Genomic DNA, 25,050 nt, shown 5'->3' with positions numbered 1-25,050 from the left:
CGCGGAAGTACGAAATCTTCTAAATTTCACGTAAGTAAAGGAGTCCATTTTCACTCAAATATATACAACATTTTTGCATAACTCGCAAGATAATTCAGACTACAGAAGTTGTTGTGTGTGTAAATAAACCCTAAATTTCATGTTTAAGTTTTCGCATTTTTCAGTTCATTTCTCATTATTTCGTGACAAAACTTCACACCTTTCAAAAACGAATAATTAACACAATCAAATGTGCATTATTAATTACACATCGTACATATTCATGTTCCATAAATGTCTAGCCTCTCCATCTTTCATCTTTTGCTCCTCTCTCTCCCTTCACACTCCTGGGCATTGTATCCTTTCGCTGGGAGATTTTCCGAGGCTTACCTATTTTGTGCTGCACCTTCAAGAATAGCTTCCAATGTATGAAACTTGCAGAGACTTGGACAATGACGGAGAGACAAAGGAAAGATGCAGACAGTGGAGATGAAATTTTTAAGGAGCATATTGGGGAAGACTAGAAGGGATAGAATGAGTAGTGAGGAGGTCAGACAGACAGTGGGTGTGGTGAAACTTAAGGACCAGATCAGGCACAGGTGAGATGGTTCGGACACACGGAGAGGATGGGTGCAGAAAGACTACCAGTAAGAGCTTACAATGTACAAGGAGTGGGAATAAGGCCAAGGGGGAGACCAAATTGTCGGTGGAAAGAGCAGATAGTGGAGAATGTTAGGAGAAGAGGACAAGATTGGAACACTGTGGAAAGAGAGGAGTGGTGGAAGACCAGAAGAAAATGGAGAGGCTTGACTTCTATGCCGGAGGCAGGAAACTGCGAAGGATGATGGACGAAACTGTCACAAACATCCACTTTCCGTGGAAATCCTGCTTCTCCATTCTCTTAACGCTTGCCTCACAAAATTTCAATTTTCAAGCTGCAGCCCTGTTGCCATTTTCGTGTATGTACTGCAAAACTTGCAATTTGAGAGCAACAATGCAACTCATCCTCTTTTCCCATCTATCCTCATGCCCCCCAGCAACTAAGAAAATAATTGCTTGAACCTAAATTGACGGGTCCATTATATGAGAGCTTTTCCCTCCAAAAATCTAGGTACACGTTACACACAGTTAAATATGATATTCAAATTTATAAAAGTTTTTTTTTTTTTTTTCATCTAAGATGTAGGGTAGTTATTAAGTGAAGGTGTGTTCTAGTATGTTTTTGAGTCTGCAACAGTGTAATTTTGTCTGTTTGAAGAATAAATACAATGTAAATCTTAAAATATAACCATGTTAAGTGTATGTCCATGCTAATTTTTTTTAGGAGTTAATAGTTTAAAATGCTAGATGGTCATATTTTATCTTGATTACAGCCTGCCACACAGAGAGATTCTTTTGAAGAAAGGGATATTAGGAGCTCGGACTCTGATAGACAAGATACAATAGATTGGAGAGAGAAGGAATGGAAAGAGGAAAGGGAGAAGGATGAAAGAGAGCGAGATAGAAGGGATGAGAAGGAGAGACCGCAGAGACCTGATAGCCGAGATAGCCGTGCATCACGGGATTCAAGAACAAGCAGGGACTCTGGAAGAGATGAAAAGTACGTATACTTGGACACTTAAACGTTTCATTTTCAGTATTTCTTAGTGGTGCACATTGCTTGTTGCATTTGTGCCTCATTATGAAATCGCATATGTTAATCCCTTTCTCAGACATGAGACAGTATTGGTTTCTTTGTAAGTTTGTATTTTTAGTGATCTGATATATATAACAGTTGGGCTGAAAAGTTCGTAGGCTGACTCATAGATGACGTTACTAGAATTAAATCCATGTGATTTTTACTTAGTACTAACCTTCAAAAGATACGTGTATAAATTTCACAGCTGCCAGATAATTAGTTCGTGAGATATAGAATTGCGAGTGAAGCAGCTTTTGTTATTGTGAAAAAATGGATAAAAAAGAATTTTGTGTGTTAATAAAGCATTGCTTTTTGGCGAAAAAAAATACTATTGAAGCCAAGGCTTGGCTTGATAAACATTATTCGGACTCTGCACCAGGAAAATCAACCGTTGAGAAGTGGTTTGCTAAATTTAAACGAGGCGAAATGAGCATCGAAGACGATGCACGCAGTGGACGCCCCAAAGAGGCTGTTACCGACGAAAACATCAAAAAAGTCCACAAAATAATTTTAAATGATCGTAAAGTGAAGTTGATCGAGATAGCTGAGACTTTAAAAATATCAAAGGAACGTGTTGGACATATTGTGCATGAATATTTGAACATGCGAAAGCTGTGTGCAAAATGGGTGCCGCGCGTGCTCACAATCGACAATGCACCGTGTCACAAATCAATGAAAACGATGGCAAAATTATATGAATTAGACTACGAATTGCTTCCCCATCCACCATATTCTCCAGATCTGGCCCCCAGTGACTTTTTGCTGTTTGCAGACCTTAAAAGAATGCTCGCTGGAAAGAAATTTAGCACTGATGAAGAGGTAATCGCCGAAACCGAGGCCTATTTTGAGGCTAAAGAGAAATCGTACTATAAAAATGACATCGAAAAATTGTATGACCGCTATAATCGTTGTATCGCCCTCGAAGGCAACTATATTGAATAATAAAATCGAATTTTGTGAAAAAAATATTTTTTACTATGTTAGCCTACGAACTTTTCAGCCCAACTGTTATAAATAGTCAGTAATTGAGTGCAAATTTTTTTCATTTTATTATTTTTATGAATGTAACATAATTTACATGTCCGGGTTTTGTAAAATGAATGTCTATAAGTATGCAGTGTCTTTCAAATGCAAATCCCATTGGAGTTGCCCAGTTACATACAAAGTCTGTCAAAAGAAAAAAGGAAAAGAAACCTTTTGATATAGCCTGCCAATGTATTGACATACACTATTCTGCCCTAGAAGTACTTTTCTGTTTGTCTCACTCTCCGTTGTTTCATTTCCACTTTGCAAAAGCTTAAGTGAGGTAGTGTTCCAAGCTTTTGGGCATTTTCTTGTAGAAAGAAAATTGAGTTTCTTAAAGAGCAACATGTGCACGTGAAATTGGACAAGACATTTACGGAAACTGAAAACAATGTAATGTTATAATTGGTATCAGCATTTCAAATCCGGGAGAACATCCATCGAAGATGATGAAAGACCTGGATGGCTATCAACAAAATGTTGATGTTGAGAAAGTGCTCTCTCAGAGTACAAGTGGTGTAACTCCTTTCAAGATCGTTTTGAGAAAAGGGCTAATTTAGATAGCTTAGTCCTATGTTTAGCTGTTGGAGACCAAACATAGTGGTGCATAGTAAGCAAGAATTTTAAACTTAGTAGATACTTACTTCTAGCACTGAAATGTTGGTAATTCACACTTCTAAGTTATACATGCAACTCCATTTCCATGAAAAGTGGAGTTACGTCACTTGTGCTATGAACTCCTTATTTCTTCACTGGCATGCTTTCATCATGTGTTAAGTGGCTTGTAGACCAATTTCCCCCCCTCCCCCTTCCCTGTTCCCCTTAATTCTCTGTTGGAAGCTGAGCCAATACCGGAATTTTTGAGTTCTCTGTAGGAATTGAAGCAAATCAAACAGTTCACCATTTTTTCTTTAGCAGCAGTTCGAATTAACAGCAGATAGATTACATTAATCTAGAAGTTCATATAAGAATCAAATTTCAGGGGAGATCATTTACGAAGAAATTGAGTTACTGATCTTTTATTAGCTACAGCGCATTGGAGATGAATCCTGCTATTGGGTTCCACACATTTTGCAACTTTATATGTTCTTCACTCACAGTTCCTTGAAAAATGTATAAATGAGGTTTCATTGCATATTGTTCAAACTATGTTCTAAAATTTTACTATTCTATACCATTGGCAAATTTCATATTCTATTCTTAATGCCTTCCCTGATTTTCCATTTGTCTGCATCATGCATTTTAATTTTCCCAGTACAAAACAATAGAACAATTAAAAAATTATTTCTATGTTTTTACTAAAAAGAACTTAATTAGTTTGATATTTTTAATACACCAACATGGATGAGATTTTATAATTTTTGCCTTTCTTCTTCCAAAATGTAGTTACTATGAAACCCTGTATATTCAATCTACATGGTCCCAATATAGCAACATGTAAACTTTTTCCATTATACATTTCCTGCATTTAGCATTTTTTTTTACCTTGATTCCCTGAAAAATTTAAAGTTTTCACTATTTCCTGTATTATTATTACTTATTACAGCCTGCATAGTGATGTGCAAGAGTATTTCTAATAAAAAAATTCTTCTCTTTTCTATTTAGATCTATCCCAGAACTAGAACATAAATTTGCACCAAATAGAGAGTTGTCATCTTGGGCAGATTCACCATTTGAACCATCTTTTGATGAGAAAGAGAGGAAACCATATTTTGGGAGGGAAGAGAGACGTGAGATAAGTGTAAGTAGTAACTTTGTGAATTATCTGAAGAAGACTAATATTTTTGCATTTGTACCATCATGGATGCTATTAGTTTTGTATTTCCAGAAACATTCTTGATTTTTATGTGACTGCACAAAATTAGTATGTGAGAAAAAATGTAAGGCCATGCTGCATTCATTACTCAATTTTAATGCAATTCAGTCATGTTAATAGATTTAATTAGGGCTGAGCCAATACTGATAGATTGATACTTTTCTGTCATTTTGGTCACACACAAAAATACCACATGTCACTTCCACAAAATCTAAATTTAAATTGTCCTGGAAGTTGTGTAAAATGAGAAGTTTCCATATTTTGTACCAATGTTGTGTGAAAAATTATTAATGGGTGGAGATGGGTTATGTTATATTGATTTGGATGGTATGTTGAAAATATATTTGAAATTGGATTTAATCGTAATTTTGTTTTAGAATAGCATTTTGGTTTATTAGCTCTAGTTTTTGATATTTTGATGTAATTCTTGAATATTTTGAAAACTTTTTAATTGTTACAATTTTCATGTAGAATTGCAAAACTTTGCTAGTTTTGAACAGAATCCATGTTCATTTCATGCATATTTTCCAGTGTTGAATGTATGCACCTTTAGGAAAATAACCTTTTGAGTCGCACATGTGACATCTTTTGCTGTACTAAAATCTTTTCACCAGTCTGAGATTTGACAACATTCTAAAATTCTTATCGATTCCTAAACTTGCTGGAGTGGTAGGCATGCAATGTTCAATATTAATTCACTGGAAATGTTCTAAAAGTTTGAATGGTCCTCCGTTATTATGTAGTGGTCATGCCGTAGCCATGTAATCAAGGGGCTCCAAGTTCAATCCTGCATGGAGCAACATACAGTGTGATTAGGTTCTCACTTTGAACTAGATCCAATCCTGATTAGCATATCTGAGAATAAACCCAAGTTTGAAACTTGCAAGGGCACAAAATCCTTGCCCTCCATTGTGCAAGTGCTTAGTGTAACAGCCATGTTTAATGTGACTAAATGACTGAACATCACATGACCAGTTCTTCAGTCTGATAAAACTGAAATTAACTGCTAAAAAAAAAATTAGCAGTGTACAGTGTGTGATTTATTTTGTTGAACTTTGATATTTTTCATTTGATTTTCCCTTGTATTAATTGGCCTCTTTGTGTATTGTAAAATGTATAACTGAAATGAAAATCACTATTTTAATTTTGTTATACAACATATTTCACCTCACCAGTTACAGTAATTATTGCCCAAGGTGTTTTTTTTTGTTTATCTTATCCTAAAATAATAAAAAGTTTGACTGCATGCATTAACAGGGTGACTACTCACAGAGAATTTCAGGAATTATACATGAATTATTGCCTCCTGGAATTCTGCGTGAATTTTTCTCCGTAGACATGAAAAATTGCAACTTTTCCATTGAATTTATACATATTTATTAATTCCCTGAAGCAAGTTTTTCACAGTTGAGCTTTTATTTGTAGCGAGCTGCATGGAAAATAAAACTGAATTCTCGCAATTCCTTTACTTTGTTAGTGTCCTTTGCAGAACAATCTATCTAACAGACTGAAAATTTGAGTTTGAGTATATCCCGTAAGATATGTGGCTTGTGTTTGTAGATGTATTTCGAATCTGAGTGTATGAAATGTAAACTGCAAATTATATATTTTAAATGTACATGTTTGCACCCTTCATTTTTTGGAAACTTCACCTTGAAAACCAGGAATTATACTTGAGTTCTATCATGGTACTAGAGTGGCCACCCTGATTAAATCAGACATTTAAATGAGTATTATTTATATATAGTAAATGATTCGTGTATTTTTCAGAGGCAACCACCTGGTCCAATTACAAGGGAGAAACTAGAAGCAGCTGAACAGAGAAGTGAAACCAAAAGAAACCTCACGCAGCTGAAACGGCCTGCAACCAGTTCGATTACACTTGGTGAAAAAAAACTCGAAGGCCCAAAGGCTGAGCAGGTAGGGTAAATGACGGAAGACATACATCTGTCTTAACTTTGCTTTTTCAGAAGATGTAACATTACTTTGAACACAAGTCATTCAATTAAACTAAATAATATTGCGGAGGAAGAATATGGGGGGTTGAAACTTAAGGAGGGTGGGGAGAGGGACACTTAAAGTCCGCGCGTTCATTATATCCCCAGCGGTTAACAAAGGGAGCGGTGCTCTTTGTTAAAAGAAACACCCAAGCCGGCGGTTCTCTCTTGAAGAAACTGGAGTAGGAAAGCGATGTTGCCAAATTGAAGGAAAGGGAAAAGAAAGAGAAACAAACAAATTAAAGAATATGTAAAGAGAAAATAAATACTGATAAAGATTAAAAAGGACAATATTAATAAAGATAGGAAAGAGGCATATTATAAATCCTCATATTTACACTGAATACCCCTAACGTTTCTACTCGAAAAATATATTATTCAGAATATACATATATCCCTAGGTAGTTAACTTACCTTCACTCATCGTCATCGCTGTCTCCCACGTGAATCACGAATCTCTCCTGGTTACTATCCGTATCGTGATTAATGTATTTTCTCTCAATTTTGATGGTGTGTTGAATACAGGACAACCAAAGCTGAGCATCAATTGTCTCTGTTCCATCACGCAACAGCTGGCATACACTGGCACTTAGAGTAGGAGATACATTGTTTTTCCTCACATATGATTTTAACTTGGCCCACACCAGTTCTATGGGATTAAACATGCAATGGTAGGGAGGGAGTCGCAACACTTCATGTCCACGTGAGGCTGCAAGCTCATCTACTACGTACTTTTTAGTAATGTTTGCCGATTTAATTATTTCTAATAAAAGGGCTTTTATAGGAGCAGGTTTCGGTACTGGAACGTCGTGCCTCTCCATGAAGGAAATAATATCCTGCAGTTTTGTCTTCATAGTTGGGATTTTCACTAGCAACCTCGAGTGGTAACTTGCATTATCGCAAATTATGATACACTTCTTATCACTTGGCAAATTTGGCAGCAGATTATTGGTAAACCAATTTTCAAACACTTGTCCGGTCATTTCGTCCTGACTATCAGCTTTACAATCTCCAATGTTCTTAGCGGAAAGATACAAACAATTTGGGACCCACCCCTCGCTGCTCCCAGCATGGAGCACCATGATGCGTTTTCCTCGTGCTGACGGCGACTTCAAAATACAGTTGCAAGTACCATCGTCCCACCCTTTTTTGACGACGTCGTGAGTGTCGAACCAAGTTTCATCTAAATAAACAATCTGGCAGCCTTCTGATCTCAACTTGTTGAGTTTGTGAAGGTAACGATACCGCCAAGCAACAATTCTTGTCGACTCAATTATTGCATTTCTTTTCTTCAGCCGACGAAAAGAAAAACCAAGTTTCTTCAGAAGCTCTCGAAGCGTCGTTCGTTTGTAAGGGAAGTCTGATATTAGTTTCAGTTGCGTTAATAATTCACAGACACTTGGTGCGCGTCCTTTAGAAAAAAAAATTGTAAATCTCTCTCCTAACAAAATCGCAAACAAACTCGTCCACTTTATGATTTTTTTTCTTTTTATTACCAGTCTTCTTTGGTGTAATTGGGCCTCTTTCTGTGATCTTTCGCACTGTTTTCCTGTCTAATTTCAAAATATTTGCAGTTTCCGATATTGGTCCTCTTCATGAATTATTCCTGGAGACATATTCATGCACACTGCATACAAATTCTTGAGCTTTTTTGTTCAGAATTCTCTTTCTTTTCCTCAGCACTCTAGAACTGCCGCTGCTAGTACTTGGCTGGGGGTCACTGGCGCAACAACGTTTGCTAAAGGAACCTGGTTTGCAACCCACGGTCTCCACATGCTAATAACAAAACCAAAATCTAATATAAAAACTAAAAGCACAACACTATAACAAAGCAACAACACAGCACCATAACACAACAAAGAAATAAAACAACACAACTAGTTAAGAAAATCAACCCCGCACGTGGTTATGGCGCAAAAATAACGAGAGGCTCATGCACCCGCCTGCTCCGCCTTGCAACTACAAGAAATGTAAAGAAAATGTGGCAACAACGTCTGAGTGCACGCGCTTATCGGGAGCGGTCTGGCTATTGTTGGCTATTGTTTCCAGTGTTAAGTTTTATCAAAGGGTTGCCGATGGGGATATAATGAACGTGCGGACTTTATGTTGTTACATCTTAGGTGAAAGAAATAAGTTTTTGTGTACGGATGGAGCAATATGAAGTTTTTACAGTTCAAGGATCAAAGTGAAGTTTATTGAATTCATAAGTTGTTCGTTTTATAAACTAAAATGTTGAGAAATATGCGTAGATATATGTTCTAAAAATTACCAAATTTGTTGTTTACAATTTAAAGTGTACTTTCACTGAACATTTTATATTCTTTCAGTGGAAAGTGCAATTTACAACATGTTTTATTCTTTGGAGTGATAAAACAAAGGAGAAAAATATGGATAGCATTAACAATTGCATGAAAAATATTGTTCCATGCTGTATTACTTTTCATATTCTTGTAATAAATTATGCTAACCCTGAAGAACATTATGAAATGCCCAGTATAAACCCTGAATATAACCAAAAGTGTGTTTTTATACCATGTTTTGGTAAAAATGATAAAAATATGCATTTGTATGACCAGTAAAATGAAGGCCATTCTGTCCACAAAAACTATAAATGTGTTTTAACTTGTACCAGAGTAAAGAGTCATAAAAGTCAGTTTTTCACATAAACGCGAAAAAGTTTGTGCTTTATTTTATTGGAATGACTGTTGGAATCACATAATGTTACTGTATACTTTAATTGAATATTGGCTTAGAAGAATACATTTTTTATTTAGAATTTTCTTTTTAAGATGAATAAGACAGAAAAGAAGACTGAGCCAGTTGATGCATGGAGTCGTATCCCAAAGAATGATGATAATCGTGCTGATACAGTTCCTAGTGTACCTGAAACTAAATCATGGGCAGATACTATTGCTTGTGAATCTGGCGAGATGAACAAGCAAGATTTAAATGATGCAAAATCAGAACTAATGCCAGAGCCAAAGAAGGAAGAAGTAAAGGATGCACAAGGTAAGTCTTGCGGATATATTTTTTTTAAATATTCAGTATAAAAGCTGTAAATAGGAATCTGCATTGTACAGTAATTGAGAACAAATAGTGTGTGCATGTCCAACTCTTCATGGGAAACAAAGAAATTGAAAGCTGTGTATATTATTTATTACATACAGGGTGATCAGAAAGAGAGACAACATTATAGGGAAACTATTTATTGTACAATTTTTACAATAAGTGCTGAAAGTGGTTGCCATTGTGAGAAACAAGTGAATATGGTGAATGAAAGACTATTCTTAACATTGCTGTGAAATTGCATCAACACAGTTTTGAATATTTGCATACAATTCTGGAATAGTGTGCACCAATTTTGCCTAATCAGCTATTTATGCAGTTTACAGTCTCAGTTCATGCAGTTTTCACTGTTACCACCCAAGAAGCAAAAACATGGTAAAAATAATAATCAATTACATTTCCCCATAAGATTGAGTTTTTTTTGTTTTTTTATCAACCTGTAGCTTAGAACAGAGTGAAGCCAAGGGGCTTTTTTGAAAAACCCTAACACAGTAGAGTCAGTGTGTTCTGATCAGTAGGTCATGAGAGTTTCACTTGAGACTGAGGATGAACACACTCTTGTGCGTGCATAAAGCTGCTCAGGAAATGATTCGGCCTCAGCCTCTAGTCAGAGGATACCTGGGGGAGGTGTCCTGTCCAAACCATGTTACTGATCCCTAGGGGCATGCATATTTCGTTTTTGACGAAAAAACACATTGTAGTGTTAATTTTTAATGTTTTTGAAAGGTGTGAGATGCATTTTGTGACCCTGTTTTGTCACGAAATAATGCGAAATGAACTGCATAAAGCGAAATGAACTCTTAAAAACATGAAATTAACCGTTTATATACCAACGCGATACCTTCAGAGATCTGAATTATCCCGAGAGTTATGCAATTCCCGGAAAATTGATTAATTGTGCTGTTAATATTGGAGAAGCAAAAATGGACTCCTTTACACAGAAATAAACTAAGTGTAATTTTAAAATCAAAGTTAGGATTATATTCACAATTTTAAAACCAAAATGTCTTTTTATATACCACCTTTCATCCAATTTTTCACCGCTATAACACCGATATTTTATTTTATTTACCACTTTTGAACCCGAAATTGACTCAGTTTTTGTACTGAAATTTTGCTTTTTATTTACCAAAAATATGTGCCTCTACTGATCACATTGCTTCCAGTATGACGAAGATCAAGAACCTTGGAGGACCAAAACAATACGTTTTCATGACCTGGTGCAATGCACAGTTGATAGCTTTACCCCTTTTTTCATCCATTTTGTAATTTTGTAACATTCCCTTTATTGCTCAGAATCAAAGAATAAATGAGAATATTTTAGGAAGTACTCACTTTTCGTATGCTCCTTGCTTCAATGTCCACACACATATTTATAGGAAAAGAGACACGAGTTAAGTAGCTGATACCAATTTAACCAATGGCCATATCGATGCTGATACTCCCATTGATTCCCATAGATACCAATACTAATGCTTGAAAATTATAACAATTAAGTTGTACAAAATATTTATTAATATTAAGTCGGTGATCATTTCATTGCAATTCTAAATGTCAATTTGCCATAATTTCAAAATAAATGAAAACCAGCATAATGAAGTGCGGAATTTTTGTGTGCCTGCAAAAGACCAAAACACCAGAGAAGTTATTAGCTGGTATTGCCAAATAACATCCAACCGATACTTTCCACTGGTAATTGGCATATACCTATGCATTTGCTCAGCCCTCGAGTTAACGTATTGCCACATTGCAGAGTAATTTTAGGAGGACAAAGCAGTTTCTTGAAAATGTAACCCTCAAAGAATTTCAGCATCATTTACAAAGGAAAAGCTTCATTAGGATAATACATAGGCAAGCATTTCTGATGAATAAAAGATTCAACAGAAGATAACATGCCTTTATTTCTGGATACTAATGCTTATCTGTTGTTAATTCCTGCCAACGAGCTTACTTGGACATTTTTGAGCTCAAGATAATTCATGCTGTGAAAGGTGCTGTTGCAGTAAATAAGCTTTGGACATTACAGTACATAATCTTACAATTTGTGCTTGTCAAAAACAAACTATATATATGGTCCTAATAATATGAAGTACCTTCACTTAAAAATTGCTTACATTCCCCAGCCAATTAGATAGGATTTTCAATGTACTTCAGTATGCATTACTCAAAATATGGATATTTTTAATACAAAGTTTTGAGAATACCTTCAGTAAAACGTTTTGTTGACAGCAATTCATTTGTGCATCTTGAAACCAGTAGTGAGATAGGAGGCAAGGGAGCAGGTTGAGAAGGGAATGGAGAATGGGAAAAGCAACAAGATGGTCTGCTGCCTCTCTTCCAGGATCTGAAAAGTCATGTCTTGTTACATTGCAACTGAAAGTTGAAAGTGCAAAGTAAAAAAAATGTTTTCTTCAACTGACGTTTTCTTGTCATATGAATACACTGCTTAGCACTGCTTTTACCCCAGCAAAATGTGAATTCAGAAAATTTGAGTGTTTATTTACAGTGGAACGAACCTTGATTTTACGTTTTTCAAGAGGCCAAACTGAAAAACCTTGTGGGAAAATGTAAAATCTAGGAAAATTTTATAACATTTGCATCAAGATGTGGGAAAATGTAAAAATCTTGGTTCTACTGTATTTATAAAAAGAACATTAACAAGATTGCATGCTTTTTAACAAAATTTAGGGATAGGTCAGATCAGTTGGTTCCCCATTCGTATCAGCCATATATACATTACTTATAATTTTACAGATCCAATATTCGCATATATACTGTATTTACGTGTGTGTAATGCACGTGCGTGTATAATGCGCACCCTAGTTTTTGATGGGGAAAAATGACAAAAAATGTTATCTCTTGTATAATGCGCAGTATAATCCAGGTTCAAGAAATGGCATTATATTACAAAGTGAAAAATCGTGGAAAATGGCCTTTAAACTTTTATGCGTGGTTTTGCTCATTGTCCTTTTACTTTTTCTAAAAAGAACTTCAAAATATATACTTCTTCCATTACTGACATAAGAGGCTCATTCAGGACTGTCAAACTAGCAGTTAGCAGAACAAGATTTCTTTCATTAAGGCATTTACACACTCCATACATGTCATGTAATACATTTTAATTATTATATTCTTTCTCCTTATCTTTTCTTTCATCCAAAGTATTACAAAAATCAGAAAGTTGCTTCATTTTGTGATGAGTTTATTTTAACTGCATTCACATTAGTGTCGCCAACATGAATGGAATACTGTTGCCATATGCAAAAATTTGGGAAAATGTGCGCATTATACACGAGTAAATACGGTAGCTTACATCTTGGTGAAGATTTTTGCCATTTTGTTGTTTACATAAAGATAACTCATATACTCTAGTTTCATAAATTGAAGTGTTCAGCAGTGTGCCAATTTTGTAAATTTGACCTGGTTTACCATAACTATTCCTATTTATTGTGTATATTTATTATACACTCAGCACAAAAAGTTTGGAATATTGTTATATTAGACAATAGGTGATAGACGCGGCCTTGGAATGCAACAACGCATGGTATCTGTTTGGTGGACGTTCTTGTCTTTTTGCCGACGTATGCCACTTATTGCCATATACCATAATATTCCAAACTTTTTGTGAAGAGTGTATATTAATTTGATGTAATAGATATAAAACACCAATGCAGGCATGCAAGTAAAACAAAAAAGAAAATAATTTTCCATCAATTTCTGTATACATATATGGAAAATTTGCAATTTTGTATCACATGTGTAGAATATCTGTTATGGGTGTTCGCAAAAAAAATTCATTCCACTGAACTTGGCAGGTTCGAGTCCCCAAGCATGAGTGTTCAGATGAGTCATAATCATCATCATCCTCCTTTGTAGTTTCCTGCCTCTGGTTGGGTCGGCATAGAAGTCAAGCCTGTCCATTTTTTGCTGGTCTTCCACCACTCCTCTCTTTCCACGGTGTTCCAATCTTGTCCTCTTCTCCTAACACTCTCCACTATCTGTATGTCTATATATGTCACTATATGTCTTTCCACAGACATCTTGGTCTCCCCCTTGGCCTTATTCCCACTTCTTGTGCATTGTAAGCTCTTACTGGTAGTCTTTCTGCATCCATGCTCTTCATGTGTCCGAACCACCTCATCTGTGCCTGATCTGTCCTGTCCTGAAGTTTCATCACACCCACTGTCTGTCGGATCTCCTCATTCCTTATTCTATCCCTTCTAGTCTTCCCAAATATACTCCTTAAAAATTTCATCTCAACTGCCTGCATCTTTCTTTTGTCTCTCTCCTTCAATTATTGGCACATAGTATGTGTTGTATATTACCTTCTTTCATTTCATAGGTACATCCCTGTTCCATATTAATCTTCGAATGCTTTGATATACATAGTTACCACCAATTTGTCCTCTTCTGTTTACCTCCTCATCTATTCTTCCACTTTTCTCAATTATGCTTCGTAGATATTTGAAGCTCTCCACTACCCTCAATTCTTCCGTGTCCATCTTTATTCTTGGTTCCTTCCTGGCTCTGTTTCTTGTTATTAGCACCTCACTCTTTTCTACACTGAATTTCATTTCTGCTCTTCTGATTTCCTCATTCCAACTATGAAGCTGTCTCTGTACTTCTTACTGCAATTAGCCAAAAGTGGTAGAAAAAGGAGGCTAAATAACAGAAATACAAATTGAAATGCATACCAGCCAATTAAACTGTTCACTAGTATCACTATAACAGGTGATGTCAATAGACTGCTAGTTATTCTACCCTGTTACGTATATTATATAATGCCGTTTTGAATAAATAGTCCTATTCACTAAGAGTTTTTATGTAAAAAAAAAAATTTATGACTTGTAGTCTCATGAAAACCCTGTTAAACTTTCAGATTCCAAATTGGATCTAGCAGAGAAGAGGATAGTGGAAGGAAAGGGTGATTCTACAGATGCTGAATTGAAGAAGGAAATGTCTATGAATAAATTTGACAGTAAGAAAGATGATTCAAGAACTGACATGCCGGTGAAGCGTGAGAAGAATTTACGTAGCAGGGGCAGTAGAGGCAGACCAGATATGTCTCGAGGCAACAGCAGATGGAGTAGTTACGCTGTGTATCGTGGTGGCTACGCCCGTGGGGATTTCAGAGGAAGACGGGGTGGTCCTAGATTGCAGGGTGGTAGATTACGAGACTGGGACAGAGATCGTGGTGGTGTGAATGCAGACGATAGGGACAGGAGAGATAGAGATGATGAATCAGAACTTTCTGGTGATGAAATATCAGCATCGACCGAATCAGGGAAGGAAGAAAATAGAGGCAGAAGGGATTTGAGAAGATCTCCGAGGCAAGGCAAGAAATATGAAAAAGATGAAAAGAATAGAGAGGTGCGAAAGGATGAAAAGAATTTCAAGGACATGGACCGAAGATACGAGAAGAGAGGCTACGAGAATGTCAGAAGCAGCAGGGAAGGGTTTGCTCCGAGAGGTGAACCGTCGAGAAGAGGCCGAGGTGGTTTCCGAAGTAGAGGCATGGGAAGAAAAATGGATGGTTACGGACCTCCACCATCAAAAAGTCCATTCAGTCAACCCAAAGAGGAAGACAAAAAAGCAGCTTCAATTGTTAGTGAGAAGGACACTAAGGAAAATAGAAAAAATGAAGCGCGAGTGGAGAGTAAAGATGACGAAGGTAACAATAGTGAAATTATTGGTGCTTCTGTTGATAGGCTTAAAACAAAACCGATTGCAAGACGACATAACAGGTCAACTATCCCCCCTAGACTTCAGCGTAAAAATGATTACGAACCTTCTCATGGACGTAAGGGGAGGGGTAGAGGTGGTAATCGGGGCGATCCAAGGCGACCCATTTTGACCAAGCAGAATTCGTCTGACATCGCTGACGACACGTGGGAAACAACCTCCGAGAACAGTGAAGTTGATGACAAAGACAGAAGACAGGATAGGAGTGATGGGAAGGATATAAGAGGTGCAAATGGTAGGAAGAGTTTTTCGAATCAGCGAGCAATGAGTGACCGGCAAAATAGGAAAGGATCAAATGGTAATATGGGTAGAGGGAATAGGGGAAGCTTGAGTGTTAACGTGGGGACCTCCGGTAGCAGTTCGAAAGCCCCAGGAGCAGAAAAGAAAGCAAATAATTGTGTGCCAAACCAAAGGAATATGGGATTAAGTGGATCTCAGTCTAGCAGTAATCACGGACGAATTGTTTCTAGGGGTGGTCCTGGTCCAGGGAAAGTAAAGGAAGCTACAGTGAATAGAGTCGATGAAATAAAACTAAATGATCCAAATCTGGTGTCACAAGCTCTTTCAGACTTGTCTACTAAGAAAAATAATAGAACAGAAAAGGAGAAAACCAATGCTTTGGAACGCATTGATCTGAATAACTATGCAAGTAAGTAATATTTAGATATTTCCTTAAGGATGTTATTCATACGCTAATTTGCAAGTATATGATGCTGCTTTTAAAATAGATTGATATATATGTTTATAATGAGGACTACTACATACTGCAATATCCAGGGTTCCGGAATTTTTGCTATTTTAAAATTTAGAAAGCGACAGGTTGTAAAATTTTTGTGTTTGTGGATTTTTCCCTTCCGATATTAAGCATCCGTATTATGTCGGGTTACACAATTTTTTCTGCTTCATGGTGTAGCAAAAATTTGAAACATTCTGCCAAGCTGAGGGTTATGTGAAAGAATGCACATTTATCTGTGGGAGGTCTTGTTAGTCTCGTTATTTCAACACTCATTTACATTGTTGTAGTTAATGTAGAAGTTGGAAAGTGACATAAATGCATGCACATCATTCAATAAAAGTGCATAAAGTTTCTTGCAATCAAATATCAGGAAGCAATGTTACTTTCGATTTTTAGGATTCTCACTAAGCACGCACTTAATTTCCAATTATTTATCATAATATATTTGTTGTTCCATCGAACTATCCCCCACCCTTACAGGAAGCTGTTTTCTTTGTGTATATATTATCCAGCAACTTTTAATTTGGGAATTCCTATTAACAATAGTTTTAGTATATTTTTGTTATATTATTAAGGACATTGAAATTGCAAAGAATTCAGTAATGCTATGCATACATATCGTAAAAATTTAATAAAATTAAAAATCAGAATATCATTATACTGTTGCGAGAAGATTTCAGTATAAATTTCATGTACATATCTATATTATGAACTTTTGTGTTCACTGAAGCACCTGTGTGTAATCAATTTTTAAACTGGACAAACTACAAAAAATAGTAGTTGCAGCCTTAATACAGCCCCTCCCCCCTCTCTCTCTCTCTCTCTCTCTCTTCCTCCCCCCCCCCCCCACACACAAACACAGAGTCATTAATACTGCTGTGGTAATTATTTTAGACATTCACACTTCAGCTAATTTTCATGCAAGTTCTCAATTGTATTTCCACCATGATTTAGTAGCTGGAGAAGGGAGAGTAGGTGTATTGTACATTTTGGTGTGAAGTAGGATCAATGTTCACTTGTGGATGGAGAGGGTAATGAAATGGAATGAGATTATGGATTGTGGGCCATTCTCAGTGGAGCAGTAGACTATGTTGTAGCAATTTTTAAGTTAATAAACTAATTTAGTTAGCTAGAAGTTATTATTTTCAATATTTCAGGTGTGGTGATAGTAGATGACCAACCAGAAGTTACCATGGATGAAGACCCCTTTGCTTTTGATGCTGATAATGGATTTCAAGAAGTCCGAAGTAAGAAGACTGTAAAGGAGCGGCAAAAGAATACGATAGAAGAGCAGAAGAAAGCACGAGAGAAGGAGAAGGGGAAAGGAAAGTTGCCTAAGCAACCATTTGAGCGACCACGGCAAAACAAGTTGCCGCCACGCTTGGCTAAACAAAGGGAGAACAATAGGTTGCAAAAAGCTCAGCAGCAAGCCCAGGGGCATCCCAGTGATGTAACGGAAATGAACAAGATAAATCAGAATGTTAGTCTTTTCCCTCTGAAAGGTGAGTTTAATCATGGATACCTTCTACTGTAATACTTTTATTATTGAATTTAATATTTTGGAAACTTTGTGATCATAGTGAATGCTACTGTAAAAGCCTAGGAAATTTACCAAATGTACTCTCCAAGTTTTTGGAATGATTCCAATGTTGGTACGTAGAGTGCAACCTCGATGTAACATGTTTTTTTTTTTTCAGGGGATCGAGATAGAAAAACTGAAGTAATGTTTTATATCATTTGTAGCTATTGGGATCAAATACATGAATATTATGCAAAGTAATTAGTGGCTGAGTGGGAGATGCCAGATTTATTAAATTTTCTTGCACACTCTTTTTACCCCTCAAAAATAAAATGTTGGGACACAAGTGACATGTAATCGAATTAGTCTTTCATAGTCATTACCTGTGATTTTGAATCTCATAGCATCTATAGGAATGAACCTACTGAATTTGGGAACCATGTTGTAAGATAGCTAATTTATTCTAATTGCAATAATCTGGTTTTCTTGAACTTTTGTGGGCTCGTTATTATTGCAGGGACGTGGGTGAACCTTTAGCGAGTTGTTACATGTGCATGCTATGAGAGAGAACCTACATTTTTGATTAGTTATAATTAGGGGCCTGACTGAAGATTACATATTTCTTAAATTGTCCCACCCCCTTCAATGCTTTTTTACTATTTTTTTCCCAAATGGTGGGGACATGAGTGATATGTGGTCAAAGAGTGATACCTGCAAATTTCAAGCGATATGCATCGATAGAGCCGATGCTACAACGTGAAGATTGATACACTTTTAAAAAAGAGAGAGAATTATACACTTTTTTTCCCAAAAAGTATGTAACTATTTTTAGTTCAACTTTGTATGGTTGTAGGAACAATACAGTACTACAAGCTCCCCATGACAATTAGTTCCGCTGCTAGTTTTTTTTTATATATATCACTGCACACATACAACGCACATACAGTAGAATCTCGATTTTACAGGGGATGAAGCTGAAACAACTTAAAATGCGAGAAAATTTAAAAGTGACGAAAATTTAATAACATTTTGCTATGTTCGGTCCATCAAGATTGAATTTATAATGTGGGAAAATGTAAAATCTGGGTACTTAAAAATCACTGTCCGCAAGAGGCCAGGAGTGGTTAGCACAGTGCACTTCGATGCCCAGGGTTTCATGTTCTAATCCCAGCCTGGACATAGGTGTTCTTTGTGATTGTCCCTTCATCATAACCTGTTGTATAATTAGTCTCCATCGTCGATTTTAGCCAAATTTGTCAGAAAAGTGATTTTAATAACAGAATTCATTCAAATAAGACACAAGGCTGTGTCCACTAAAGGTTAAGGGAAATGGCAAAAGTTTACATTCCAAGATAATGCCTTTCTTGTAGTAAATTGATATACAAGGTGAAAGATAATTGCTTTCCCTCAATGTAAAGAACATCTAAGTTTCCTTACCTTTTATTGAAGATGGAAATTGCCACGGGAGCTTGTTTGTTCAAGTTATGACAGCTGGATGTTTACGTATAGTACGTAAACTGAAACAGAAATTTTGGGGACATTTTATCCCCTCAATGTACTTTGCTACCAAGTGAGAGACAGTTAAGATCTTACTTGTGAATTTTTCAGATTCCTCTACTCCAGCTCCTCCCCCAACAGTGAATGCCTGGGAGAAACCCATCACAGCAACTCTTCGACCTAATTCACCTTCGAGTAATGTCACTCCCGGTGTACAAATGGGATCGTCACTAAGCACCAGTGAAAACAGGTAAGGTAGCCTGATATGTGTGCAAAGTCATTTTATTTTTAATGTTGTATGATGATAGGAAAAAATATACTGTAGTTATAAAGAGGAATCAAAATAGAATTGAAGAGATGGAATTTTCCAAATACTCAATCTCAACGTGATTGTAAAAATTTATGCTTGTTCTGTCCATGCCTGGCAAGTTTCCATTGTAATTGTGAATGTATGGTCCCAATAGTTATAGTCTTACGATCAGTTTTTCTTGTTCTTTCTATTGCTGAAACAATTATCTTCTATTTAACACAATATTCCCAAGCTTCAGCTGTTTAGATGGTAATGCAATATCTTAGAACTTCTATCCTGTGTGTGTGCGAATTACTCACAATTACAGAATAATATGTATTCTAAAAAATATTTAAAAAATACTAAACTTATTTTACTTACGATTAGTGAGTATGTAAAATTTCCAAACATGTTTCCGGAATCAACTGTTCCCTTCATCAGGTCCCTTCTTGACCAGCGATATCGCCTCAAGGCCACAACAGATTGAATTAAAAACAAGGACAAAGATATAAGAGGGGGTGAGCATGATAAAGATATTAGGGAGGATGTTGTCCGAGCATATTATTGAGGAGGGACATAATATTAAGAAAAGGGATGTTGTTCGGAATGAAAACAAACAAATTAGCAGGAATATTTTATGAGTGCATACATCTGCAAAGATAGGACCAATAAATTAAATAGGGACAAAGAAAATGTTGATGATAATTGGATTAGAATGTTCAAAAGATGGGAAAAGCGTGAGTATAAAAAAAAAAGTAGGTTTTCATGTCACCCTGGACGTAATTCGCGAGGTTCTTGAAACCTGTGGCTTTGAGTACGAAGTGACGTAAGCAGGTAGGGGGAGGAAAGGGGAAATTTGTGGGTGGGGAGTGGAATCTGACAACTTCCTAAATTCTGTGAAAAGGCAATCCGGAAATCACGGTCGAAAGTGTATTGGCGTGCGTCTTTTAATTTTTCAAGTCTTAATGTTCTTTTAAGAATGTATTTTTAACTTTTGTTGTTACCTATGGATGATAGTGGGTATGGAAGTTTTAACAGGATTGGGCAAGCTTTAGGATTCCTTTTGTACCATGGCTATTCCTATATCCTCGTTTTTAATTCAATCTGATGCGGCCTTGAGGCGATCTCGCTGGTCAAGAAGGAACCTGATGAAGGGAACAGTTGATTCCTCAAATGTTGTTTGGAAATTTTACATACTCACTAATCGTAAGTAAAATAAGTTTAGTATTTTTTAAATATCTTTTAGAATACTTATTATATCTTAGACCTTGTAAGAAATTCCCATGAACTTCCTTTTCAAGCTCACATTGAGCACTCCTGCAAATAATTTTACAACTAGAATGTTTGTAAATTATTCTGGTAAGGAACAATGTTGTTATTTGTGTAATATCATTGCTGTAGATTAGATTATGATGCACTCAAAGTTTAGTAATTTTTAAAATTCATAAACACTACTTTTTATTCATAAAAGCTGGTAATTAAACTTTAAAGATATGGCAGTTCATGTTCGGATAGGGTAATGTACAAAGGACATTTTGTCTGTTATTCAGTTATGCCATCCGCACGAAAGTTCTGAATAAGGCCTTCTCAGTTGTTGCCCTGGGCTAAAAACAAGGAAATTCTTTAATATTAATTAATTAAATATGTTATTAAAGATATCTTATTTGCCATTTTAATCCATTTAACTGATAAAAGTAAAGTTGCAGTTCTAAATTTTCATAGTACGATATTTTTTTATATGGAATTACATAAGACGTAAGCGAGTTACTAAAGTTATATTCGTGAATTATAGTTCCTGCTACTGTGTGCAGAAATTTATGATAAGCATGAAGTCAGTCACAGTCAGTTTCGTTATTGTCTTTTAACTATTGATACTTGCAGATAGCCAGTCTAAAATTTCAGAAAATATTTTTGCGTAGTTCAATGAAGAAAGAGAACCCTTATATAGTTACAATAATTATTTCACCAACATTATGTAATATATTTGTCTGAAACTATTATTTTGAAATATCCTATACCACCCTAAGAGCTAACAAATACACCCCTGCTATGCCCCAAAATAAATACCAGCTGCTTCGATGTCCTAAAGATGCCCATGTTTGTAACAAAATTTCGTTACCATAGAAGTTGAGTGCATCTAAAATTATAATTATTTCCACTGCCCAGTATAATGTCAGGTCCTGCTCAGACTACAAAGTCCTCTTCCTTTGATAACCACGACAGTGGGATTGATGTGAACGACCAACCAACATCAGCCGCCAGCAGTCAGAGGAGCAGCCCAAGCAACGATCCCAAGAGTGCCAACAAGGCGACGCGAGAGGTATGTAAAAATTCATTTATTTCTTTTTCATCCAACAGTTCCTGAATAGCAGATTTCTTCTTGCATTCAGTGACTAAGCAAAGGTCTTGATATGAAACAAAAGTGCATACCTTGTACCCATTTCCGAAGTGTACTGACTGGCAATTTTTACTTTCCTTACTTATTCCGATCCTCTTCTACCGATTGGTGTCTAGGTTTTACAGAGAGCTCGCCATCTGTCACGATCTTCTGCCAACTTCCTTCCATCACTCCACGAGATGTTTATCCTGCTCAGGATATCCTTCATTCCCTCATTCCATGTCCTACGTGGGACTTTCGGTCTCTTTGCATCCAATCCTCCCATTCTTGCTTCCCATACCTGTTTAGGTATTCGATGTTCAGGCATACTGCTGAGGTGTCCAAACCATCTGAGTTGTGCTTGATCAACATCCTGTATATTGGTTTTGTGTTTAATGTTATTCTGATTGTTTGATTTCTAATTTTGTCCCTTCTGGTCTTTCCCACTGTTCTCCTCAAATATTTCATTTCTACTGTTTGTAAGTTTTATTTTTGTTTTTCATTAATTATCCAGGATTCACTTCCATATATCAATGTTGGTACATAAGTTGATTTGTACACAATCATTCTAGTTTTTTTTTTGGCTTATTTCCTTTTTCCCCAAGAATCCTTTGTTTATGACATATATAATCTGTTTGTATTTTTTATTATAGTGTTTAATTCTTAATCTATTTTTCCATTACTATGGATTGTAACACCTAGATACTTCACTTTATATCTCTGCATTCTATATTTTCTTGTATGTACGCATTGCTCTTGCATTGTAGAATTATTTTCCTGTAGTTTACAGTTATTACAAGCATAAGAAAACAGTTTTTCGTTGCGATGTTTCAGGAGAATGAATCACATCGTCGCATAAAATTCACTTACGAACCCATGATTAACAGTGTAATTTCTTTCCTTGATCTGAAAATTAAGACAAGTGACACAACAATTCAAACATCAGTCGATAGGAAAAAAAAATAGCAGGTGAAAAATACATCCATGCCAATTCAGAACATTCACGTAGAACAATGGATAATATATTTTTAAATTTTTTTCCTGAGAGCACAAAGACTATGTTCTAATAATAAGGATATCAAAAATGAAGAAAAAGGCTTTTTAATATAGCAAAAGAAAATGGCTTTCACACTAACAGAATAAACCAAATCAAAATGCAAGTCGCAAGAAAACTAAATGAAGAGAGAGATACAGACAAAGATGAAAAATCTGTTGAAAAGAAATTTGTGTGCATTCCATTCCACAAGGGATTCTCACATAAAATTGCCAAATTTTTAGAAGATTTAATTTGAAAATTGTTTTTAGATCACCAAGAAGTTTGGAATGTACATTTCATGAATTCAAAATGAGAAACTCTCTACCAGATGTGGAAACCACAGGAATATATAATGTAAGTTGTTCATGTTCAAAGGATTATGTAGGACAAACGGCAAGGAAAATGGCAATAAGATGGCAAGAACGTGATTTGGAAGAAATTTATCTTCATTTTTTAATTCTAAATTCAATGCACTTCTCTGCCATAATAGTAATTATTATTAATCAATATTATTATATATAATATAAGTATTTGGTCTTTTCGTACTAAAACACTTTAAATATTAAGAGATAGAAACCAACCTGGCTCACGCCGGTTTGAACTCAGATCATGTAAGAAATTAAAGGTCGAACAGACCATCACATTTGAAATGCTACACCCAAATGATATCTTAATCCAACATCGAGGTCGCAACCCATCCTGTCGACATGATCGACATTATAAATCTAAACCCAAGAACAGGTTTGTCAGCTCACATCATCGAAGAGAAGCATTTGATTAAAAAGAGAAGGTTGTTAAAAAGATTGATGGGAAACATAACAGTTGGGCTGAAAAGTTCGTAGGCTGACTCATAGATGGCGTTACTAGAATTAAATCCATGTGATTTTTACTTAGTACTAACCTTCAAAAGATACGTGTATAAATTTCACAGCTGCCGGATAATTTGTTTGTGAGATATAGCATTGTGAGTGAAGCAGCTTTTGTTATTGTGAAAAAATGGATAAAAAAGAATTTCGTGTGTTAATAAAGCATTGCTTTTTGGTGAAAAAAAAAATACTGTTGAAACCAAGGCTTGGCTTGATAAACATTATTCGGACTCTGCACCAGGAAAATCAACCGTTGAGAAGTGGTTTGCTAAATTTAAACGAGGCGAAATGAGCATCGAAGACGATGCACGCAATGGATGCCCCAAAGAGGCTGTTACCGACGAAAACATCAAAAAAGTCCACAAAATAATTTTAAATGATCGTAAAGTGAAGTTGATCGAGATAGCTGAGACTTTAAAAATATCAAAGGAACGTGTTGGACATGTTGTGCATGAATATTTGAACATGCGAAAGCTGTGTGCAAAATGGGTGCTGCGCATGCTCACAATCGATCAATAGCAACAACATTTTGATGATTCGGAGCAATGTTTAGCGATATTCAACCGTAATAAAATTGCTTCCCCATCCACCATATTCTCCAGATCTGGCCCCCAGTGACTTTTTCCTGTTTGCAGACCTTAAAAGAGTGCTCGCTGGAAAGAAATTTAGCACTGATGAAGAGGTAATCGCCGAAACTGAGGCCTATTTTGAGGCTAAAGAGAAATCGTACTATAAAAATGGCATCGAAAAATTGTATGACCGCTATAATCGTTGTATCGCCCTCGAAGGCAACTATATTGAATAATAAAATCGAATTTTGTCAAAAAATTTTTTTACTATGTTAGCCTACGAACTTTTCAGCCCAACTGTTAGAGTTGAATGTCTGGGAAGCTTCGTTCATTGCAGAACACTGTAATATATTAAATAATGAAAATGGTAACATAGATCCAGTATGGAGTTTTCTTTTTCACAAATGGAGTAAGCCACCATCTTTAAAATTTAATGTAACAGAAAACATCAAGAGACTTTGTGAAAACAATGACGACTTTGAAATTACCTGATGATATTTGGGACTTAAAAAAAAACTTCTTCTTTTCACAGTTAGGTTGCTATATTACAACAATGTAACATTGACAACATCCATTATATAATGGATTCTTTTTATTTACTACATCGAGACCTTTGACCAAAACTGCCATATACCCGGCAGTAAGGGTCACGAAGAAGAAAAAATTGCTAACCATTGTTATAACCATCTTTAGTCAAAATAAATATAAATGTGATGAAGGGAGCATGTGTTCTGAAACGTCACAATGAAAAACTGTTTTCTTATGCTTGTCATAACCGTAAACTACAGGAAAATAATGTTTTTGTACTTGCTATAAACAGTGAAACTCCAATTATGGGGTCCCTTAAATAAATAAATAAC

General features: G+C 35.9%; 1 protein-coding gene across 6 annotated transcripts in view; it reads left to right on the top strand.

Moving 5' to 3' along the window:
* The window catches only part of LOC146005342 (uncharacterized), a 128,547-nt gene that overhangs the window by 70,577 nt on the left and 32,920 nt on the right, over window positions 1–25,050 (top strand). For 5 of the 6 annotated variants that reach the window (XM_083144528.1, XM_083144524.1, XM_083144525.1 and 2 more), the window contains 8 exons: window positions 1,353–1,579; window positions 4,286–4,421; window positions 6,267–6,416; window positions 9,283–9,502; window positions 14,439–15,950; window positions 17,195–17,539; window positions 19,165–19,303; window positions 21,509–21,662. In XM_083144528.1, coding sequence (XP_083000654.1) covers window positions 1,353–1,579; window positions 4,286–4,421; window positions 6,267–6,416; window positions 9,283–9,502; window positions 14,439–15,950; window positions 17,195–17,539; window positions 19,165–19,303; window positions 21,509–21,662 — 2,883 coding nt within the window. The remainder of the gene's footprint in view (window positions 1–1,352; window positions 1,580–4,285; window positions 4,422–6,266; window positions 6,417–9,282; window positions 9,503–14,438; window positions 15,951–17,194; window positions 17,540–19,164; window positions 19,304–21,508; window positions 21,663–25,050) is intronic. The other variant, XM_083144526.1, reaches the window with a different exon arrangement.

This window comes from Lepisma saccharinum, chromosome 23 (assembly GCF_977018435.1).
Source record: "Lepisma saccharinum chromosome 23, izLepSacc3.1, whole genome shotgun sequence".
NCBI lineage: Eukaryota > Metazoa > Arthropoda > Insecta > Zygentoma > Lepismatidae > Lepisma > Lepisma saccharinum.
This window is presented reverse-complemented; position numbering and strand designations above follow the sequence as displayed.